Genomic DNA, 24,306 nt, shown 5'->3' with positions numbered 1-24,306 from the left:
TCTTCTCACTGACCACCAATGTAAGGAACATTCTTTCCACTGACCACCAATGTAAGGGACGTTCTTCCCACTGACCCCCCAATGTAAGGGACATTCTTCCCACTGACCACCAATGTAAGGGACATTCTTCCCACTGACCCCCAATGTAAGGGACATTCTTCCCACTGACCCCCAATGTAAGGGACATTCTTCCCACTGACCACCAATGTAAGGGACATTCTTCCCACTGACCACCAATGTAAGGGACATTCTTCCCACTGACCACCAATGTAAGGGACATTCTTCCCACTGACCCCCCAATGTAAGGGATATTCCTCCCACCGACCCCCCCCAATGTAAGGGACATTCTTCCCACTGACCTCCAATGTAAGGGACATTCTTCCCACTGACCCCCCCCAATGTAAGGGACATTCTTCCCACTGACCCCCAATCTAAGGGACATTCTTCCCACTGACCCCCAATGTAAGGGACATTCTTCCCACTGACCCCCCAATGTAAGGGACATTCTTCCCACTGACCCCCAATGTAAGGGATATTCCTCCCACCGACCACCAATGTAAGGGACATTCTTCCCACTGACCACCAATGTAAGGGACATTCTTCCCACTGACCCCCAATGTAAGGGATATTCCTCCCACCGACCCCCCCAATGTAAGGTACATTCCTCCCACCGACACCCCCCCAATGTAAGGGACATTCTTCCCACTGACCCCCAATGTAAGGGACATTCTTCCCACTGACCCCCAATGTAAGGGACATTCTTCCCACTGACCCCCAATGTAAGGGACATTCTTCCCACTGACCACCAATGTAAGGGACATTCTTCCCACTGACCCCCAATGTAAGGGACATTCTTCCCACTGACCCCCAATGTAAGGGACATTCTTCCCACTGACCACCAATGTAAGGGACATTCTTCCCACTGACCCCCCAATATAAGGGACATTCTTCCCACTGACCCCCAATGTAAGGGACATTCTTCCCACTGATCACCAATGTAAGGGACATTCTTCTCACTGACCACCAATGTAAGGGACATTCTTCCCACTGATCACCAATGTAAGGGACATTCTTCCCACTGACCCCCAATGTAAGGGACATTCTTCTCACTGACCACCAATGTAAGGAACATTCTTTCCACTGACCACCAATGTAAGGGACGTTCTTCCCACTGACCCCCCAATGTAAGGGACATTCTTCCCACTGACCACCAATGTAAGGGACATTCTTCCCACTGACCCCCAATGTAAGGGACATTCTTCCCACTGACCCCCAATGTAAGGGACATTCTTCCCACTGACCACCAATGTAAGGGACATTCTTCCCACTGACCACCAATGTAAGGGACATTCTTCCCACTGACCACCAATGTAAGGGACATTCTTCCCACTGACCCCCCAATGTAAGGGATATTCCTCCCAACGACCCCCCCAATGTAAGGGACATTCCTCCCACCGACCCCCCCCAATGTAAGGGACATTCTTCCCACTGACCTCCAATGTAAGGGACATTCTTCCCACTGACCCCCCCCAATGTAAGGGACATTCTTCCCACTGACCCCCAATGTAAGGGACATTCTTCCCACTGACCCCCCAATGTAAGGGATATTCCTCCCACCGACCACCAATGTAAGGGACATTCTTCCCACTGACCACCAATGTGAGGGACATTCTTCCCACTGACCACCAATGTGAGGGACATTCTTCCCACTGACCACCAATGTAAGGGACATTCTTCCCACTGATCACCAATGTAAGGGACATTCTTCCCACTGACCACCAATGTGAGGGACATTCTTCCCACTGACACCCCAATGTAAGGGATATTCCTCCCACCGACCCCCCCAATGTAAGGGACATTCCTCCCACCGACTCCCCCCCAATGTAAGGGACATTCTTCCCACTGACCCCCAATGTAAGGGACATTCTTCCCACTGACCCCCAATGTAAGGGACATTCTTCCCACTGACCCCCCAATGTAAGGGACATTCTTCCCACTGACCCCCAATGTAAGGGACATTCTTCCCACTGACCCCCAATGTAAGGGACATTCTTCCCACTGACCCCCAATGTAAGGGACATTCTTCCCACTGACCCCCAATGTAAGGGACATTCTTCTCACTGACCCCCAATGTAAGGGACATTCTTCCCACTGACCCCCCAATGTAAGGGACATTCTTCCCACTGACCCCCAATGTAAGGGACATTCTTCCCACTGACCACCAATGTAAGGGACATTCTTCTCACTGACCCCCAATGTAAGGGACATTCTTCCCACTGACCCCCCAATGTAAGGGGCATTCTTCCCACTGACCACCAATGTAAGGGACATTCTTCCCACTGACCACCAATGTAAGGGACATTCTTCCCACTGACCCCCAATGTAAGGGACATTCTTCCCACTGACCCCCAATGTAAGGGACATTCTTCCCACTGACCCCCAATGTAAGGGACATTCTTCCCACTGACCACCAATGTAAGAAACATTCTTCCCACTGACCACCAATGTAAGGGACATTCTTCCCACTGACCCCCAATGTAAGGGACATTCTTCCCACTGACCCCCAATGTAAGGGGCATTCTTCCCACTGACCACCAATGTAAGGGACATTCTTCCCACTGACCACCAATGTAAGGGACATTCTTCCCACTGACCCCCAATGTAAGGGACATTCTTCCCACTGACCCCCAATGTAAGGGACATTCTTCCCACTGACCCCCAATGTAAAGGACATTCTTCCCACTGACCACCAATGTAAGGGACATTCTTCCCACTGACCCCCAATGTAAGGGACATTCTTCCCACTGACCCCCAATGTAAGGGACATTCTTCCCACTGACCCCCAATGTAAGGGACATTCTTCCCACTGACCCCCAATGTAAGGGACATTCTTCCCACTGACCCCCAATATAAGGGACATTCTTCCCACTGACCACCAATGTAAGGGACATTCTTCCCACTGACCACCAATGTAAGAGACATTCTTCCCACTGACCACCAATGTAAGGGACATTCTTCCCACTGATCACCAATGTAAGGGACATTCTTCCCACTGACCACCAATGTAAGGGACATTCTTCCCACTGACCACCAATGTAAGGAACATTCTTCCCACTGACCACCAATGTAAGGGACATTCTTCCCACTGATCACCAATGTAAGGGACGTTCTTCCCACTGACCACCAATGTAAGGAACATTCTTCCCACTGATCACCAATGTAAGGGACATTCTTCCCACTGACCACCAATGTAAGGGACATTCTTCCCACTGACCCCCAATGTAAGGGACGTTCTTCCCACTGATCACCAATGTAAGGGACATTCTTCCCACTGACCACCAATGTAAGGGACATTCTTCCCACTGACCCCCAATGTAAGGGACATTCTTCCCACTGACCCCCAATGTAAGGGACATTCTTCCCACTGACCCCCAATGTAAGGGACATTCTTCCCACTGACCCCCAATGTAAGGGACATTCTTCCCACTGACCCCCAATGTAAAGGACATTCTTCCCACTGACCACCAATGTAAGGGACATTCTTCCCACTGACCCCCAATGTAAGGGACATTCTTCCCACTGACCACCAATGTAAGGGACATTCTTCCCACTGACCACCAATGTAAGGGACATTCTTCTCACTGACCCCCAATGTAAGGGACATTCTTCCCACTGACCCCCCAATGTAAGGGGCATTCTTCCCACTGACCACCAATGTAAGGGACATTCTTCCCACTGACCACCAATGTAAGGGACATTCTTCCCACTGACCCCCCAATGTAAGGGGCATTCTTCCCACTGACCCCCAATGTAAGGGACATTCTTCCCACTGACCACCAATGTAAGGGACATTCTTCCCACTGACCACCAATGTAAGGGACATTCTTCCCACTGACCTCCAATGTAAGGGACATTCTTCCCACTGACCCCCAATGTAAGGGACATTCTTCCCACTGACCACCAATGTAAGGGACATTCTTCCCACTGACCCCCAATGTAAGGGACATTCTTCCCACTGACCCCCAATGTAAGGGACATTCTTCCCACTGACCACCAATGTAAGGGACATTCTTCCCACTGACCCCCAATGTAAGGGACATTCTTCCCACTGACCCCCAATGTAAGGGACATTCTTCCCACTGACCACCAATGTAAGAAACATTCTTCCCACTGACCACCAATGTAAGGGACATTCTTCCCACTGACCCCCAATGTAAGGGACATTCTTCCCACTGACCCCCAATGTAAGGGACATTCTTCCCACTGACCCCCAATGTAAGGGACATTCTTCCCACTGACCACCAATGTAAGGGACATTCTTCCCACTGACCCTCAATGTAAGGGACATTCTTCCCACTGACCACCAATGTAAGGGACATTCTTCCCACTGACCCCCAATGTAAGGGGCATTCTTCCCACTGACCCCCAATGTAAGGGACATTCTTCCCACTGACCACCAATGTAAGGGACATTCTTCCCACTGACCACCAATGTAAGGGACATTCTTCCCACTGACCTCCAATGTAAGGGACATTCTTCCCACTGACCACCAATGTAAGGGACATTCTTCCCACTGACCCCCAATGTAAGGGACATTCTTCCCACTGACCACCAATGTAAGAAACATTCTTCCCACTGACCACCAATGTAAGGGACATTCTTCCCACTGATCACCAATGTAAGGGACATTCTTCCCACTGACCACCAATGTAAGGGACAATCTTCCCACTGACCACCAATGTAAGGAACATTCTTCCCACTGATCACCAATGTAAGGGACGTTCTTCCCACTGACCACCAATGTAAGGGACATTCTTCCCACTGACCACCAATGTAAGGGACATTCTTCCCACTGACCACCAATGTAAGGGACATTCTTCCCACTGACCTCCAATGTAAGGGACATTCTTCCCACTGATCACCAATGTAAGAAACATTCTTCCCACTGACCACCAATGTAAGGGACATTCTTCCCACTGATCACCAATGTAAGGGACATTCTTCCCAATGACCACCAATGTAAGGGACATTCTTCCCACTGATCACCAATGTAAGGGACATTCTTCCCACTGACCCCCAATGTAAGGGACATTCTTCCCACTGACCCCCAATGTAAGGGACATTCTTCCCACTGACCCCCAATGTAAGGGACATTCTTCCCACTGACCCCCAATGTAAGGGACATTCTTCCCACTGACCCCCAATGTAAGGGACATTCTTCCCACTGATCACCAATGTAAGGGACGTTCTTCCCACTGACCACCAATGTAAGGGACATTCTTCCCACTGACCCCCAATGTAAGGGACATTCTTCCCACTGACCCCCAATGTAAAGGACATTCTTCCCACTGACCCCCAATGTAAGGGACATTCTTCCCACTGACCACCAATGTAAGGGACATTCTTCCCACTGACCTCCAATGTAAGGGACATTCTTCCCACTGACCCCCAATGTAAGGGACATTCTTCCCACTGACAACCAATGTAAGAAACATTCTTCCCACTGACCACCAATGTAAGGGACATTCTTCCCACTGATCACCAATGTAAGGGACATTCTTCCCACTGACCCCCAATGTAAGGGACATTCTTCCCACTGACCCCCAATGTAAGGGACATTCTTCCCACTGACCACCAATGTAAGAAACATTCTTCCCACTGACCACCAATGTAAGGGACATTCTTCCCACTGACCCCCAATGTAAGGGACATTCTTCCCACTGACCCCCACACTAATGTCTCATAGGTTGGAGATATAGGACTTTGTAGCGGGGAGGTTCCCTGACACCGGAATGTAATTTTGGGGGTCCCTCTGTGTAGAGATGGTTGAGCGAGGCTGATGCAGAGGAAGGTTGGGTGTGGACGTCGTCTTCGCTGTCGCGGCACCCACGATACGACTCTGACTCTGCACCTCTGACATCACTTTAGGGCTTTAGGTGTTGAGAACGGTCGCCATCAGCCGTATCCTAGGAGGAGGAGACTTGTGCCAGGGGCGGACTGAAAACTCATGGGGCCCCTGGGCAATAGGGGATCATGGGGCCCCTGTGTCCTTGCCCAAACTCAAAAAAGCTTATAAAAAGGTACCAGGGGCATCTCATGGGGCCCCCTAATGACCCCAGGCCCTCGGGTCAGTCCGCCCCTGCTTGGGGTGCACCTAGGTATCGCATAACTCCGGAGAATCCTCAACGCCGCCCAAGCCGCGTTCAGCTGCCTAAAGCAGTACTCCGGATCATCATCTTTTTTGGCTGTCTCCCGCCCTCCCGCTCTTCCGCCCTCCTGCTGTCCCTCTCTCCCACCTGCCCGCTGTCCCGCTCTCCCGCCGTCCGCCTGCTCTCCCCCTGTCCTGCTCTCCCACTGCCCACCTGCTCTCCCCCTGTCCCGCTCTCCCGCCCTCCCGGTCTTCCGCTCTCCCGCTGCCCACCTGCTCTCCCCCTGTCCCGCTCTCCCGCCCTCCCGGTCTTCCGCTCTCCCGCCCTCCTGCTCTCCCGCTGTCCCGCCGTCCCGCCGTCCCGCTCTCCCGTTGCCCGCCTGCTCTCCCCCTGTCCCGCTCTCCCGCCCTCCCGGTCTTCCGCTCTCCCGCCCTCCTGCTCTCCCGCTGTCCCGCTCTCCCGCCCTCCCGGTCTTCCGCTCTCCCGCTGCCCACCTGCTCTCCCGCCATCCCGCTCTCCCGCCCGCGGTGGTATCTCTGCGATTTGCAAATGATACAGAAAAAATGATATTTTTGTATATAAAGCTAGAAATGGTGAAGTTCCTGATATTTCCCTGAAGTGCGATCGTTCTGTGAATCGTTATGGGCGGCTTTCATCGCTCCGCTGCCTCCTGCGCAGCACGGCCTCCATTATCGCAGCACCTTGGGAAGGCCGCCAGCTGCTGGCGCTTCCATGTAAGCGGAGAGCGATTATCAGAGAGGAGCCGGCGGGTTCAACAACCCCCTACGCTGCAATTATACCAGATCAATGGGTGCCGCTCACCGCAAAGCTGACGTTCCATACAGAGGAGTCGGGGGAGGGGGGGGAGCCAGTCAAGTGTGAGAAGATTCAATGGTTCCGGAACTCCTCTAGAGAATAACCGTCACCCACCTGGCCACTCATCCATTCACTGACACCGGAGTGTCACCGCCGTCATTCCAATCCGCAATTCAAAGGAAGAAAGGAAGAAATGTCAATCAAAAATCAGCAGAGGAATGATGGGTGGGGGGGCAGGTGTGAGGGTGGGGGGGGAGGGTGCTTTATGGTCATAAAGTATGAATAGTAACACATCTTAGAGGTAACTTGTAACTGTCATCTTATGGCGCCACTTTGTTACATTGTATTTACTCTCCTTCATCCATATCATTGTTACATTGTATTTACACTCCTTCATTCACATCATTGTTACATTGTATTTACACTCCTTCATTCGCATCATTGTTACATTGTATTTATTTTCTTCATTCACATCTTTGTTACATTGTATTTATATTCTTCATTCATATCATTGTTACATTGTATTTACACTCCTTAATTCACATCATTGTTACATTGTATTTATTTTCTTCATTCACATCTTTGTTACATTGTATTTATATTCTTCATTCATATCATTGTTACATTGTATTTACTCTCCTTCATTTACATCATTGTTACATTGTATTTACACTCCTTCATATACATCATTGTTACATTGTATTTACATGCCTTCATTCACATCATTGTTACATTGTATTTACTCTCCTTCATTCACATCATTGTTACATTATATTTACACTCCTCCATTCACATCAGTGTTATATTGTATTTATAGTCTTCGTTCACATCAGTGTTACATTGTATTTACTCTCCTTCATTCACATCATTGTTATATTGTGTTTACTCTCATTCATTCACATTATTGTTACATTGTATTTACTCTCCTTCATTCACATCATTGTTAAATTGTATTTACACTCCTTCATTCACATCATTGTTACATTGTATTTAAACTCCTTCATTCACATCATTGTTATATTGTATTTATACTCTTCATTCACATTGTTACATTGTATTTACTCTCCTTCATTCACATCATTGTTACATTGTATTTACACTCCTTCATTCACATCATTGTTACATTGTATTCATACTTTTCATTCACATCATTGTTACATTGTATTTATACTCTTCATTCACATAATAGTCTCTGTCCATTTTTCTATACAGCTGAGCCAGTGCGGGGGCCTTGCGTACCCGAGGGGGGCGGGGTCATCCATGGACGTCTCATTGTAGATCAGAATTTCTAGTACATGCTTCCATCAGTGCCTGCTCGGTATACGACCCGGAGCTCCGCCCCCCCGGCCCCCTCCATGTATTCGATGTAAAAGCCTCTTCTGTTTGTGGGATTGTCGGGATGACTTTCATGTTTTCCCTTCGCAGTTCTTCTTGCCGTCGGTGTCAGCGAGTCGGCCCTGGTGAATAAAATCTTCACCGCCATCAATCTGCTGGTCTTGGCGTTTGTCGTCCTGTCGGGTTTCTTCAAAGGCGACTTGAAAAACTGGAAACTCGATCAAGAGGATTATAACAACTTATCCAAAATATATAACAGCAGGTAACAGCAATCAGCGACTTCTTCTTCCAGGCAGACGAGTCCATTTCACCGACCTACAGTATGTGGCCAAAAGTATGCGGAGACCCGACCAGCACACAGACCATGGTCAAAAGTATGTGAACCCCTCCCCCCCCTTCCAATGATGGAGTTCAGGTGTCTCCAGTGAAGGGTCCAGGAGGAAAGTCCTTGGACGCTCTACTGAACAGATCCAGAATATGTTTTTCCTTCACTCTTTGCCCTTCAGTAGAGTCAGTGATGTAAAGCCGATGCGGGGCAGGTATACTGCATGGTCAAAGGCACCTGACATCACCCCTAATATAAGAAAAAGTATGTGAACCCCTCTTATGCACATTATATGGACGCGTCTCCAAAATGATGGAGGTCAGGGGTCTCCAGTGAAGGCTCCTGGTAATCCTCCATCATACAAAGACATTGGAGACAATTGTGCTGTTCCAGCCTTGTGAAGACCCTTTTCTGTCCCCCCATGACTGTCCCGTGTACAAAGCCAGCTCCATAAAGACATGGATGACCAGTTTGGTGAAGACCCTTTTCTGTCCCCCCATGACTGTCCCCCTGTGAACAGACCAGCTCCATAAAGACATGGATGACCAGTTTGGTGAAGACCCTTTTCTGTCCCCCCATGACTGTCCCCCCGTGTACAAAGCCAGCTCCATAAAGACATGGATGACCAGTTTGGTGAAGACCCTTTTCTGTCCCCCCATGACTGTCCCGTGTACAAAGCCAGCTCCATAAAGACATGGATGACCAGTTTGGTGAAGACCCTTTTCTGTCCCCCCATGACTGTCCCCCTGTGTACAAAGCCAGCTCCATAAAGGCATGGATGACCAGTTTGGTGAAGACCCTTTTCTGTCCCCCAATGACTGTCCCCCATGTACAAAGCCAGCTCTATAAAGACATGGAGGACCAGTTTGGTGAAGACCCTTTTCTGTCCCCTCCATGACTGTCCCCCATGTACAAAGCCAGCTCCAAAAAGACATGGAGGACCAGTTTGGTGTGGAGGAACTCCAGTGTCCTGTACAGAGCCCTGACCTCAACCCTACTTTTTGTATAAGGTCTTCTCACCCATCATTAGTACCTGTCCTTCTCCCTACGGAACACATCTGGCATGAGGCCTTCTCACCCCAAAGGTGCTCAGTAGGTTTGAGGTCAAGGAGGAACTCCAGTGTCTTGCACAGAACTCTGACCTCAACCCTACTTTTGGTATAAGGTCTTTGCACCCAACATCAGTATATGTCCTTCTCCCTACAGAACACATCTGGCATGAAGCCTTCTCACCCCAAAGGTGCTCAGGTTTGAGGTCATGAAGGAACTTGAGTGTCATGTACAGAGCCCTGAGCTCAACCCCATTGGGATGAATTGGAACCCCGATGGTGAGCCAGGTCTTCTCATCCAACATCAGGACTGGACCTCACAAATGGGCACAAATTCCCACAGACACCCTCCAAAATCTTGTGGAAAGTCTTCCTAGAAGAGTGGAGGAACTCAAGAGCCCTGACCTCAACCTTACTGAGCACCTTTGGGGTGAATTGGAATGCCAATGGTGAGGCAGGTCTTCTCATCCAACATCAGTAGCTGACCTCATAATTGGGTACAAATTCCCACAGACACCCTCCAAGATCTTCTGGAAAGAATTCCTAGAAGAGTGGAGGAACTCAGGAGCCCTGACCTCAATCCTACTGGGGTGAATTGGAACCCCGATGGTGAGGCAGGTCTTCTCATCCAACATCAGTACCAGACCTCACAAATGGGCACAAATTCCCCCAGGAACCCTCCAAAATCTTCCCAGAAGAGTGGAGGATGGTGTAGCCACAAAGTGGGCTATTAATGGCCGTGTTGTGGTGGTCAGGTGTCCACAATCGTTTGGCCATTTAGTTATATCTATGGGACTTCCATAAGAAAAAACGTAACATCTCTTTTCCTTTTTTTCTCCTTTCAGCTCTCCTTTTGGTTCGGGGGGATTTGCTCCTTTTGGATTCGGAGGAGTGGTATCGGGGGCAGCCATCTGTTTTTACGCTTTTGTAGGATTCGACTGCATTGCAACCACAGGTAACATTGCTAATGTTGGATTACTCGCCCTCCTCGATGCCTTCATCCACTCGAATGTCCTCGAATATCCTCGAATGTCCTCGAATGTCCTCGAATATCCTCGAATGTCCTCGAATATCCTCGAATATCCTCGAATGTCCTCGAATGTCCTCGAATATCCTCGAATGTCCTCGAATGTCCTCGCACTCCTCTCATCTTAGTTGTGTGATACAGTAACTGTGCTCGGTGTTGGGAAATGTCACTTCCCCGATTGGCTGTTGGAGGTAGAACTGTAAAATGTATTTCCTAGAACAGGAAGTTAAATCAAGTTCTCTCAACAAACATTACACAACGTGGCCCTTAACACGTCGGAGGGGTCAGTACCATCCCATATTTCACTTCACGTTTACATCGAATTCATGAAATCCTCCCTGATCCCCCAAGTTGGACAACCAGATTGGCCGTCTCTGGTGTTTATATATCTTAGTGGTTGCAAACCTCTGAAATGAACAAAGCACATCCCTCTATAGTTTGTATTTGCCTCAATCCGAAGCGTAGTGCGATTGCTGCTTGCTCTCTCATTCCTCTACGATCTGCATGAATCACTTCTGACAGGTTACCCCGACACCACAGAATCCTAGGGGAAAGCCCCCCATCCAGCACACAGTTATTTCCCTATGAGACTGTGCAGAGAGGGGAGGGTGTTGTCTTTTCCCTCCGCTCAGGTCTCAGATTACACTCAGCTCTCTGACATCAGATCACTGCCCCCTGCCTGTTGGAGTTCAGATCTGTGTGTATAAGGAGGCTGTAGGGGAGAGACGGCTGCAGATAAACGGATACAACCTATATAGGAGGATTTGTTTCCTCTCTGCGTGTCGCCTAAAGCCAGTAACCTGACGGGGGATATGGAAGGTTTACATTTATTTTATATATATGGAATATGTATTTTAGTTATTTATCTATCTATCTATATATATATATATATATATTTTTTTTTTTTTTTATATATATATGTATGTATTTTATTTATTTATATTATTTTTATATATACATATCTATATATATATGGAGTATTTTATTTATTTTTTTGTTATATATATGGAGTATGTATCTTATTTTTATATATATATATATTTTTTAAATATATATGTATATATATATAGAGTATGCATTTTATTTATTTATATATTTTTTATATATATGGAGTATGTATTTTATTTTTTTTTATATATATATATGGAGTATGCATTTTATTTATTTATATATTTTTTATATATATGGAGTATGCATTTTATTTTATTTTTTTTTTATATATATATATATATATATATATATGGAGTATGTATTTTAATTATTTTTTTTTTATATATATATGGAGTATGTATTTTATTTTTTTTTTTATATACATATATGGAGTATGCATTTTATTTATTTATTTTTTTTTTGGATATATATGGAGTATGCATTTTATTTATTTATTTATTTATTTATATATGGAGTATGTATTTTATTTATTTTTTTATATATATATGGAGTATGTATCTTATTTTTATATATATATATTTATATTTTTTTTATATATATGGAGTATGCATTTTATTTATTTATTTATTTATTTATATATGGAGTATGCATTTTATTTATTTATTTTTTTATATATATATATGGAGTATGTATGTGTGTGTGTATGTATATGTATATATATATAATTTTCTTCTTTATAAACAGTTCTGAAAATACATCTTTTGTTGCAGGGGAAGAAGCGAAGAATCCCCAGCGCTCCATCCCCATCGGGATCATCGTCTCCCTCCTGGTGTGCTTCGTGGCGTACTTCGGTGTGTCTGCGGCGCTGACACTGATGATGCCGTACTTCCTGCTGAGCAAAGAGAGCCCCATTCCCGAAGCGTTTCGATACGTGGGCTGGGAGCCGGCCAGTTACGTGGTCTCCGTTGGGTGCCTCTGCGCCCTCTCAACAAGGTAACGGAAAGCGGCAACAAATGAACAAATGTTTGTATCCGGAGTTAAACTGCCACTTATTTTGAGTCCCCCCCCCCCCCCCATCCTCACTAGTAGTCAGCTTTGTATTTACTGTGTGTCCTGACCACAAATCCAAATTTGACTCAAATTTTACAATGAACATGAATGACCCATTCATAACGTATACATGCAGTCCATCCATAAAAAATGCGAATGGACTGCAGCTCATTCATTAGAATCTTAAGCTGATTTTAAGTTCATTTAAATGGCCTGCCCTCATTTGTACCATGTAGGTAAAGTCAGTTCATAAATGTTATGAATGGACTGCATCTTCGTGTTATGAATGGACTGCATCGTCGTGTTATGAATGGACTGCATCTTCATGTTATGAATGGACTGCATCGTCGTGTTATGAATGGACTGCATCTTCATGTTATGAATGGACTGCATCTTCATGTTATGAATGGACTGCATCTTCATGTTATGAATGGGCTGCATCTTCATGTTATGAATGGGCTGCATCTTCATGTTATGAATGGGCTGCATCTTCATGTTATGAATGGGCTGCATCTTCATGTTATGAATGGGCTGCATCTTCATGTTATGAATGGGCTGCATCTTCATGTTATGAATGGGCTGCATCTTCATGTTATGAATGGGCTGCATCTTCATGTTATGAATGGACTGCATCTTCATGTTATGAATGGACTGCATCTTCATGTTATGAATGGACTGCAGCTCATTCATTAGAAGTGTAAGTTGATTTACATTCACTGTGAAGACCTGCCCTCATCTATAACATGTATATACAGTCAGCTCATTCATTAGAGTAACCAACCCTCATTCATAGAATGCATATCCAGTCCATTCATAGGAATTATGAATGGGGAGAATTATGAATGGACTGCAGCTCATTCATTAGAAGTGTAAGATGATTTACATTCACTGTAGATTCATAAATCATAGTAGATTCATAAAATTGTCTGACACACATTTGACCAGGAATCCAGATTTGACCCATTCATAATGTACATACAGTCCATTCATAAAAAAAAAAAAATTGTGAATGGACTGCATCTTATTAATTAGACACTTAAATTAAGATTCTAATTAATAAGATGCAGTCCATTCACAATTTCTTTTTTATGAATGGACTGTATGCGCATGGTATAACGGAGGGCGGGGCTTCACAGGGAACTTCAATTAACTTCAGTTTCTAATGAATGAGATAAAGTCCATTCATAGTTTTGTTTTTTTATGAATGGACTGTGTGCATTTGTTATAAATGTAAGAAGGTCTTTACGAGAAACTTAAATTAGGATTCTAACAAATGAACACAGTCCATTCATAAAAAAACAAAACTATGAATGGACTTTATCTCATTCATTAGAAACTGAAGTTAATTGAAGTTCCCTGTGAAGCCCCGCCCTCCGTTATACCATGCGCATACAGTCCATTCATAAAAAAAAAAAAAAATTGTGAATGGACTGCATCTCATTAATTGGAATCCTAATTCAAGTTTCTCGTAAAGATCTTCCCACATTTATAACAAATGCACACAGTCCATTCATAAAAAACAAAACTATGAATGGACAATGAAGTTTATGTAAGTTCCCTGTGAAGCCCCGCCCTCAGTTGTACCATGCGCATACAGTCCATTCATAAAAAAACAAATGGCTGTTTCTGATTCATTAGAATCTTAATTTGATTTACATCCAGCCCTCATTCATAATGTCTACATGCAGTCCATTCATAAAAATAATTATGAATGGACTGCAGCTCATCATTTTTGAATTTTAAGTTCATCAGGATGACCTTTTGAGTGAAATCCAAGGAGATCCCACAGCTGGTTGAGGACCTTCTCTGCCACGCCCCGTGCATGCGCCATGGAGAAGCTTCTGATCTTGTCTTTCCATTGCTTTCCAGCTTGCTGGGCTCCATGTTTCCTATGCCGCGGATCATATATGCCATGGCTGAAGATGGGCTGCTCTTCAGGTTCCTCGCGAAAGTCAACAAGAGGACCAAGACGCCACTGATCGCCACCATCGTGTCTGGAATCCTATCAGGTGGGGATACATGGAGGTACAAATACGTGGCCCCAGGTCACACCCAGGCAACCCTATATATGCCGACAGGAACATACTGACCATGGTGTATGGCCAAAATACTCCACATTGCCCCAAGTATTGGTTGGCCGGCCTTTCCACCCACATGACCATTAATGGCCCCCCAGTCTTAGTCCGTAGGGTTCAATATTGAGTTGGCCCCGCCCTTTCCACGCACATGACCTTTAATGGCCCCCCAGTCTTAGTCCGTAGGGTTCAATATTGAGTTGGCCCCGCCCTTTCCACACACATGACCTTTAATTGGCCCCCAGTCTTAGTCCGTAGGGTTCAATATTGAGTTGGCCCCGCCCTTTCCACACACATGACCATTAATGGCCCCCCAGTCTTAATCCGTAGGGTTCAGTATTGAGTTGGCCCCACCCTTTCCACACACATGACCTTTAATTGGCCCCCAGTCTTAGTCCGTAGGGTTCAATACTGAGTTGGCCCCGCCCTTTCCACGCACATGACCTTTAATGGCCCCCCCAGTCTTAGTCCGTAGGGTTCAATATTGAGTTGGCCCCGCCCTTTCCACACACATGACCTTTAATTGGCCCCCAGTCTTAGTCCGTAGGGTTCAATATTGAGTTGGCCCCGCCCTTTCCACACACATGACCATTAATGGCCCCCCAGTCTTAATCCGTAGGGTTCAGTATTGAGTTGGCCCCGCCCTTTCCACACACATGACCATTAATTGCCCCCCAGTCTTAGTCCGTAGGGTTCAATATTGAGTTGGCCCCACCCTTTCCACACACATGACCTTTAATGGCCCCCCAGTCTTAGTCCGTAGGGTTCAATATTGAGTTGGCCCCGCCCTTTCCACGCACATAACCTTTAATGGCCTCCCAGTCTTAGTCTGTAGGGTTCAATATTGAGGTGGCCCCGCCCTTCCCACGCACATGACCTTTAATGGCCACCCAGTCTTAGTCCGTAGGGTTCAATATTGAGTTGGCCCCGCCCTTTCCACGCACATGACCTTTAATGGCCCCCCAGTCTTAGTCCGTAGGGTTCAATATTGAGTTGGCCCCACCCTTTCCACACACATGACCTTTAATGGCCCCCCCAGTCTTAGTCCGTAGGGTTCAATATTGAGTTGGCCCCGCCTTTTCCACACACATGACCTTTAATGGCCCCCCCAGTCTTAGTCCGTAGGGTTCAATATTGAGTTGGCCCCGCCCTTTCCACACACATGAACTTTAATGGCCCCCCAGTCTTAGTCCGTAGGGTTCAATAATGAGTTGGCCCCGCCCTTTGCAGCTATAACAGCTTCAACTCTTCTGGGAAGGCCGTCCACAAGGTTTAGGAGGGTGTCTATGGGAAGGTTGGACCATTCTTCCAGAAGCACATTTGTCAGGTCAGGCACTGATGTCGGGGGAGGGGCACTGATGTCGGGGGAGGAGGCCTGGCTCGCAGTCTCCGCTCTAATTCATCCCAAAGGTGTTCTATGGGGTTGAGGTCAGGACTCTGTGCAGGACAGTCAAGTTCCTCCACCCCAAACTGGCTCCTCCATGTCTTTATGGACCTTGCTTTGTGCACTGGGGGGCAGTCATGTTGGAACAGGAAGGGGCCATCCCCAAACTCCTCCCACAAAGTTGGGAGCATGAAATTATCCAAAATGTCACCTTAAGAGTTCCCTTCACTAGAACTAGAGGGCCAAGTCCAACCCCTGAAAAACAACCCCACACCATAATCCCCCCAACAAACTTTACGCTTAGCACAATGCAGTCAGGCAAGTACCATTCTCCTGGCAACCGCCAAACCCAGACACGCCCATCGGATTGCCAGACAGAGAAGCATGATTGGTCACTCCAGAGAACACGTCTCCACTGCTCTAGAGTCCAGTGGCGGCGTGCTTTACACCACGGCATCCGACGCTTTGCATTGCACTTGGTGATGGAAGGCTTGGATGCAGCTGCTCGGCCATGGAAACCCATTCCATGAAGCTCTCTACGCACTGTTGTTGGGCTCATCTGAAGGCCACACCAAGTTTGGAGGTCTTTAGCTATTGACTCTGCAGACAGTTGGCGACTTCTGCGCACTGTGCGCTTCAGCATGCGCTGACCCCGCCCTGTCATGTGACGTGGCCTACCACTTGGTGGCTGAGTGGCTGTTGTTCCCAGTTGCTTCTACTTTGTTATAATCCCACTAACAGTTGAGCGTGGAATATTTAGTAGCCAGGAAATGTCACGGATGGACTTATTGCCCAGGTGGCCACCTATCACGGGACCACGCTTGGAGTCACTGAGCTCCTGAGAGCGACCCATTCTTTCACCAATGTTTGTAGAAGCCGTCTGCATGCCTAGGGGATGGATTGTATACACCTGTGTCCATGGAGGGGATTGGAACACCTGAATCACATGATATGGAGGGGATTGGAACACCTGAATCACATGATATGGAGGGGATTGGAACACCTGAATCACAGGATATGGAGGGGATTGGAACACCTGAATCACAGGATATGGAGGGGATTGGAACAACTGAATCACATGATATGGAGGGGATTGGAACACCTGAATCACATGATATGGAGGGGATAGGGACACCTGAATCACAGGATATGGAGGGGATTGGAACACCTGAATCACATGATATGGAGGGGATTGGAACACCCGAATCACATGATATGGCGGGGATTGGAACACCTGAATCATATGATATGGAGGGGATTGGGACACCTGAATCACATGATATGGAGGGGATTGGAACGCCTGAGTCACATGATATGGAGGGGATTGGAACGCCTGAATCACATGATATGGAGGGGATTGGAACGCCTGAATCACATGATTGGGAGGGGATTGGAACACCTGAATCACATGATATGGAGGGGATTGGAACGCCTGAATCTCATGATATGGAGTGGATTGGAGCACCTGAATCACATGATATGGACGGGATTGGAACGCCTGAATCACATGATTGGGAGGGGATTGGAACACCTGAATCACATGATAGGGAGGGGATTGGAGCACCTGAATCACACGATATGGAGGGGATTGGAACACCCGAATCACACGATTGGGAGGGGATTGGAACACCCGAATCACACGATTGGGAGGGGATTGGAACACCCGAATCACACGATTGGGAGGGGATTGGAACACCCGAATCACATGATATGGAGGGGATTGGAACACCCGAATCACATGATATGGAGGGGATTGGAACACCTGAATCACATGATATGGAGGGAATTGGAACACCTGAATCCCATGATTGGGAGGGGATTGGAACACCTGAATCACATGATATGGAGGGGATTGGAGCACCTGGATCACATGATATGGAGGGGATTGGAGCACCTGAATCACATGATTTGGAGGGGATTGGAACACCTGAATCACATGATATGGAGGGGATTTGAACACCTGAATCACATGATTGGGAGGGGATTGGAACACCTGAATCACATGATATGGAGGGGATTGGAGCACCTAAATCCCATGATATGGAGGGGATTGGAACACCTGAATCACATGATATGGAGGGGATTGGAACACCTGAATCACATGATATGGAGGGGATTGGAACACCTGAATCACATGATACGGAGGGCAGGGCCAATACTTGGGGCTATATAGTGTATTTACTTGTAGCAATTTTCTTGGCGTTCTCCTGTAAACACTGGAAATTCATTCACAACAGATCGGTATTTCTGGGAGATGTTCGGTCTGAACGTTCTCAGACATTTATAATCGATCATTTTTTAATTGTCGATCGTTGTGGACAATCTGCGAATGGGGTGATGGTAACCTTCGGAATATTTTGCGGCAGATGTGGATTCTGAAATAATTTCCACTTCAGATCTGATCTCCATTTAGCAGCAAATTAATGGAGTGTAAAAAAACAAAACAATAAAAAACTTGTCCATAAATGACAGTCAGAATCGCACGGCGGCTGAACGCCGAGCCACTTGGCTGGAGTTACTTTGATATCCGGCTGTGCGACTCGTACAAAACTGCCAGCATTGGCGTCCGAGCCTGAAATCTGTCCGGTCGTTGTGTCCGTCCTCTAGGGAAATAATTCCAGTGTGAGGTCTGCAGCACATCCAGATCACATCCTGTGCAGGGATCATTTATTATTATTATTTTATTATTCGTTTTATTATTTTTAGTTTTTGTTGTCCACTTCTTGTTCTATTTTTAAAAAAAAAAAAAAAAAACAATATTAACAACAACTAATAATAATAATAATAATAATAATAATAATAATATTTGTTGTTAATGTTTAAAAAAAAAAAAAAAAAAAAAATAGAACAAGAAGTGGACAACAAAAACTAAAAATAATAATATTAATAAAATAACAGCAATAATAAGATATTTTTAAATATTAATTGTTTTTATTCATCTTGTATTGTTATTTATATTGATTATTATTATTTTTATTATTTTTAGTTTTTGTTCTCAACTTCTTGTTCTATTTATTAAAAAAAAAACAACATTAACAACAAATAATAATAACAATTGTTGTTGTTAATATTAAAAAAAAAATAGAATATTAACAACAACAATTGTTATTATTATTTGTTGTTAATGTTGTTTTTTTCAAAAAAATAGAACAAGAAGTTGAGAACAAAAACTAAAAATAATAAAAATTATAATAATCAATATAAATAACAATACAACATAAATAAAAACAATTAATATTTAAAAATATCTTATTATTGCTGTTATTTTATTAATATTATTATTATTATTTTTAGTTTTTCTTGTCAACTTCTTGTTCTATTTTTTTTTTTAAATATTAACAACAAATATTATTATTATTATTATTATTATTAGTTGTTGTTAATATTGTTTTTTTTTAAAAAATAGAACAAGAAGATGACAAGAAAAACTAAAAATAATAATATTAATAAAATAACAGCAATAATAAGATATTTTTAAATATTAATTGTTTTTATTCATGTTGTATTGTTATTTATATTGATTATTATTATTTTTATTATTTTTAGTTTTTGTTCTCAACTTTTTGTTCTATTTTTTAAAAAAACAACAACATTAACAACAAATAATAATAACAATTGTTGTTGTTAATATTAAAAAAAAAATAGAACAAGAAGTTGAGAACAAAAACTAAAAATAATAAAAATAATAATAATCAATATAAATAACAATACAACATGAATAAAAACAATTAATATTTAAAAAATATCTTATTATTGCTGTTATTTTATTAATATTATTATTATTTTTAGTTTTTCTTGTCAACTTCTTGTTCTATTTTTTTTTTTAAATATTAACAACAAATATTATTATTATTATTATTATTATTAGTTGTTAATATTGTTTTTTTTTTTAAAAATAGAACAAGAAGATGACAAGAAAAACTAAAAATAATAATAATAATATTAATAAAATAACAGCAATAATAAGATATTTTTAATTATTGTTCTATTTTTTAAAAAAAAAAAAACAATATTAACAACAACTAATAATAATAATAATAATAATAATAATAATATTTGTTGTTAATATTTAAAAAAAATAGAACAAGAAGTTGACAAGAAAAACTAAAAATAATAATAAAATAACAGCAATAATAAGATATTTTTAATTATTAATTGTTTTTATTCATCTTGTATTGTTATTTATATTGATTATTATTATTTTTATTATTTTTAGTTTTTGTTCTCAACTTCTTGTTCTATTTTTTTTTTAATATTAACAACAACAATTGTTATTATTATTTGTTGTTAATGTTGTTTTTTTAAAAAAAATAGAACAAGAAGTTGAGAACAAAAACTAAAAATAATAAAAATAATAATAATCAATATAAATAAAATACAAGATGAATAAAAACAATTAATAATTAAAAATATCTTATTATTGCTGTTATTTTATTATTATTTTTAGTTTTTCTTGTCAACTTCTTGTTCTATTTTTTTTTTTTAAATATTAACAACAAATATTATTATTATTATTATTATTAGTTGTTGTTAATATTGTTTTTTTTTTAAAAAATAGAACAAGAAGATGACAAGAAAAACTAAAAATAATAATAATAATATTAATAAAATAACAGCAATAATAAGATATTTTTAATTATTGTTCTATTTAAAAAAAAAACAAAAAAACAATATTAACAACAACTAATAATAATAATAATAATATTTGTTGTTAATATTTAAAAAAAAATAGAACAAGAAGTTGACAAGAAAAACTAAAAATAATAATAAAATAACAGCAATAAGAAGATATTTTTAATTATTCATTGTTTTTATTCATCTTGTATTGTTATTTAAATTGATTATTATTATTTTTATTATTTTTAGTTTTTGTTCTCAACTTCTTGTTCTATTTTTTTTTTTTTTTTTTTAAAACATTAACAACAAATAATAATAATAATATTTGTTGTTGTTAATATTAAAAAAAAAATAGAACAAGAAGTTGACCACAAAAACAAAAATAATAATAATCAATATAAATAATAATACAAAATGAAAAAAAACAATTATAACAGCAATAATAGGATATTATTGCTGTTATTTTATTAATATTATTATTATTTTTAGTTTTTATGGTCAACTTCTTGTTCTATTTAAAAATAAAAAAAAACAATATTAACAACAACAAATAATAATAATAATATTTGTTGTTAATATTGTTTTTTTTTAAATAGAAAGTTGACAACAAAAACTAAAAATAATAAAAATAAAAATCAATATAAATAATAATAATAATAATAATAATAATAAAAAAAGATGAATAAAAACAATTATAACAGCATTAAAAAGGTATTATTGCTGTTATTTTATTAATAATGTTATTATTATTATTATTTTTAGTTTTTGTTGTCAGCTTCTTGTTCTATTTAAAAAAAAAAAAAAAAACAATATTAATAACAACAAATAATAGTAATATTTATTCTTATTAATATTGTTTTTTTAAAAAAACAAGAGGTTGACAACAAAAACTAAAAATAATAATAATCAATATATTATAATAATAATAATAACAAAAGATTAATAGAAACAATTATAACAGCAATAATAAGATATTATTGCTGTTATTATATTATTATTATTATTATTATTTTTAGTTTTTGTTGTCAGCTTCTTGTTCTATTTTTTTAAAAAACAATATTAACAACAACAATCAATAATAATAATATTTGTTGTTAATATTTAAAAAAAAAATAGAACAAAAAGTTGACAACAAAAACTAAAAACAATAAAAATAGTAATAATTATATAAATAATAATAATAATAATAATAATAAAAGATGAATAAAAACAATTATAACAGAAATAATAAGATATTATTGCTGTTATTTTATTAATAATCTTATTATTATTATGATGATGATGATTCATTTCTTTTTTAATTATTTTTAGTTTTTGTTGTCAGCTTCTTGTTCTATTTTAAAAAAAAACAATATTGATAACAAATAATAAGATTTTTTCTTATTAATATTGTTTTAAAAAAAAAAGAACAAGAGGTTGACAACAAAAACTAAAAAAAAATAAAACAATTATAATAATCAAAATAATAATAATAATAATAGATTAATAAAAACAATTATAACAGCAATAATAAGATATTATTGCTGTTATTTTATTAATAATCATTATTATTTGTTATTTAATATCATTTTTATTAAAAAGAATGATGATTTACAGTATATTATCAATCATATTATTATGTTTACATAGTTACATACCGTAGTTAGTTTGGCTGAAAAAAAGACAAAAGTCCATCCAGTTCAACCATAGAAAAAAAACAACAATGCACAGTTGATCCAGAGGAAGGAAAAAAAAAACAAACAAGCAAAGCATGATTAAAATTATATACAAAAAATTATAATAGCAATAATATTATTTAATTTAATGATAATATGATTATAAAAAAACATGATATAAATCATCATTCTTATTAATAAATATAATATTAATAACAACAAATAATAATATTATGATTATTAATAAAATAACATCAATATCTTATTATTGCTGTTATAATTATTTGTATTAATATTTTAGGATTATTATAATTATTATAATCATTATTATTTTTTTTATAATTATTATTCTTAGTTTTTGTTGTTCTATTTTTATTTTTAAAAACCATATTAATAACAAATAATATGATTATTAATAAAATAACATCAATAATATCTTATTATTGCGGTTATAATTGTTTTATTAATCTTCTTCTTATTTATTATTATTACTAATAATATTGATTATTATTCTTATTTTTATTTTTTGTTGTCAACTTCTTGTTCTATATTTTTTCTGACTTCTCTCCCGTTCCCCCTCTCAGCCATCATGGCGTTCCTGTTTGAACTGGAGGCTCTGATGGAGTTGATGTCCATCGGCACTTTGTTGGCGTATTCTCTGGTTGCGGCTTGTGTCGTTATTCTCAGGTAAGGAATCCCTCGCGTGGATCTGCTTTTACCCCCCCCCCCCATCAACATGGTAATAAAAAAAAAAAAAGTTTTCATTACATACCCATGTCCTCACTGGGTCTCTGTGCTTCTCTATGCAATGCAGGCTGATCAAGGCTGGTGGGAGGGGCCGGGAGGGTGCTGTACATAGCTTCCTGAAAATATCCCAGCCCCCCGCCTCAGTATTCCTGTGTAGAGTCCTCAGTCCTGATGCAAGCAGTGGGAGGAGTTATGCAAATATCAGTTATTGTTGGCCTTTGCCTGATGTTGTTGCCTTTGGACCCCTCAGGTACCAACCCCAGCAGCAGATCCTCCCAGCCAAGGACACCGAGATGGTGCAGCTGAACGATCCTGACAACGGGGTGGCCGAAACCGATCTTCAGATCACTCCATACTCCGCCCAAACCGACACCTTCCTCGCCAAACGCCTTCTGTTCCCGGCCTGCGAAGAGCCCACCAAGCTGTCCGGGCGAATCGTCTACGGATGTGTGACCGTCCTGGGTGAGTGTCTGTCTTCATTCCGTCCATCCAGGCCTGAGAATGCACAGCTCTGACACTCAGCACAGCGGTTCAGTCACACAAGTCATGGGCAGTAAAGGAGAAGCAGCAGACTGATGGGCTCCTCTCTCTGCTCTCTCCTCCTATCAGCGTGCCCGTTATTAGCACAAGTGATCGGCTCCTTCTCCCAGCCTGAGCTGTGCTGTACTGGCATGGGTACCAAGCTGCATTCCAGTGCTGACACTGCACAAAAAGAAAAAAAAAACAAAAAACTATCTACATATATATATATATAAATTAATAATAATAATACATATATATAAATAAATATATATATAATTTAAATATATTTATTATTATTTACAATTTATTTTATTTATATTTATCTATATATATCTATATCTATTTATTATTATTTATATATATTTTATATATATATATATATATATATATATATATATTTATTTATTTATTTATTATTGTGCATGTGTATGGGTGTGTGTGTGTGTGTGTGTATATATATATATATATATATATATATAAATAATAGTAATTAATAATAAATATATATAAATTATATATATTTATATATCTGTATTATTATTATTTATATATATTTTAATATATATACATATATATATATGTATATATATATATACATACACACACACACACACCCATACACATGCACAATTATAATAAATAAATATATATATATATATATATA

The 24,306-nt window shown here is 40.7% G+C and overlaps 1 protein-coding gene across 1 annotated transcript in view; it reads left to right on the top strand.

The window, feature by feature from the left end:
• Positions 1 to 24,306, top strand: part of LOC149439029 (high affinity cationic amino acid transporter 1-like) — a 38,835-nt gene that overhangs the window by 4,344 nt on the left and 10,185 nt on the right. Inside the window, exons 2-7 of the mRNA XM_089659561.1 lie at positions 8,391 to 8,562; positions 10,520 to 10,629; positions 12,363 to 12,585; positions 14,512 to 14,651; positions 22,958 to 23,060; positions 23,371 to 23,582. Of these exons, the coding sequence (XP_089515687.1) occupies positions 8,391 to 8,562; positions 10,520 to 10,629; positions 12,363 to 12,585; positions 14,512 to 14,651; positions 22,958 to 23,060; positions 23,371 to 23,582 (960 nt within the window). The remainder of the gene's footprint in view (positions 1 to 8,390; positions 8,563 to 10,519; positions 10,630 to 12,362; positions 12,586 to 14,511; positions 14,652 to 22,957; positions 23,061 to 23,370; positions 23,583 to 24,306) is intronic.

The sequence above is a fragment of the Staurois parvus genome, unplaced genomic scaffold, assembly GCF_062004578.1.
Source record: "Staurois parvus isolate SC_StPar_1 unplaced genomic scaffold, SC_StPar_1.0 ptg001163l, whole genome shotgun sequence".
Lineage (NCBI taxonomy): Eukaryota > Metazoa > Chordata > Amphibia > Anura > Ranidae > Staurois > Staurois parvus.
Note: the sequence above shows the minus strand (reverse complement) of the source record. Positions and strands in the feature narration are given on the sequence as shown.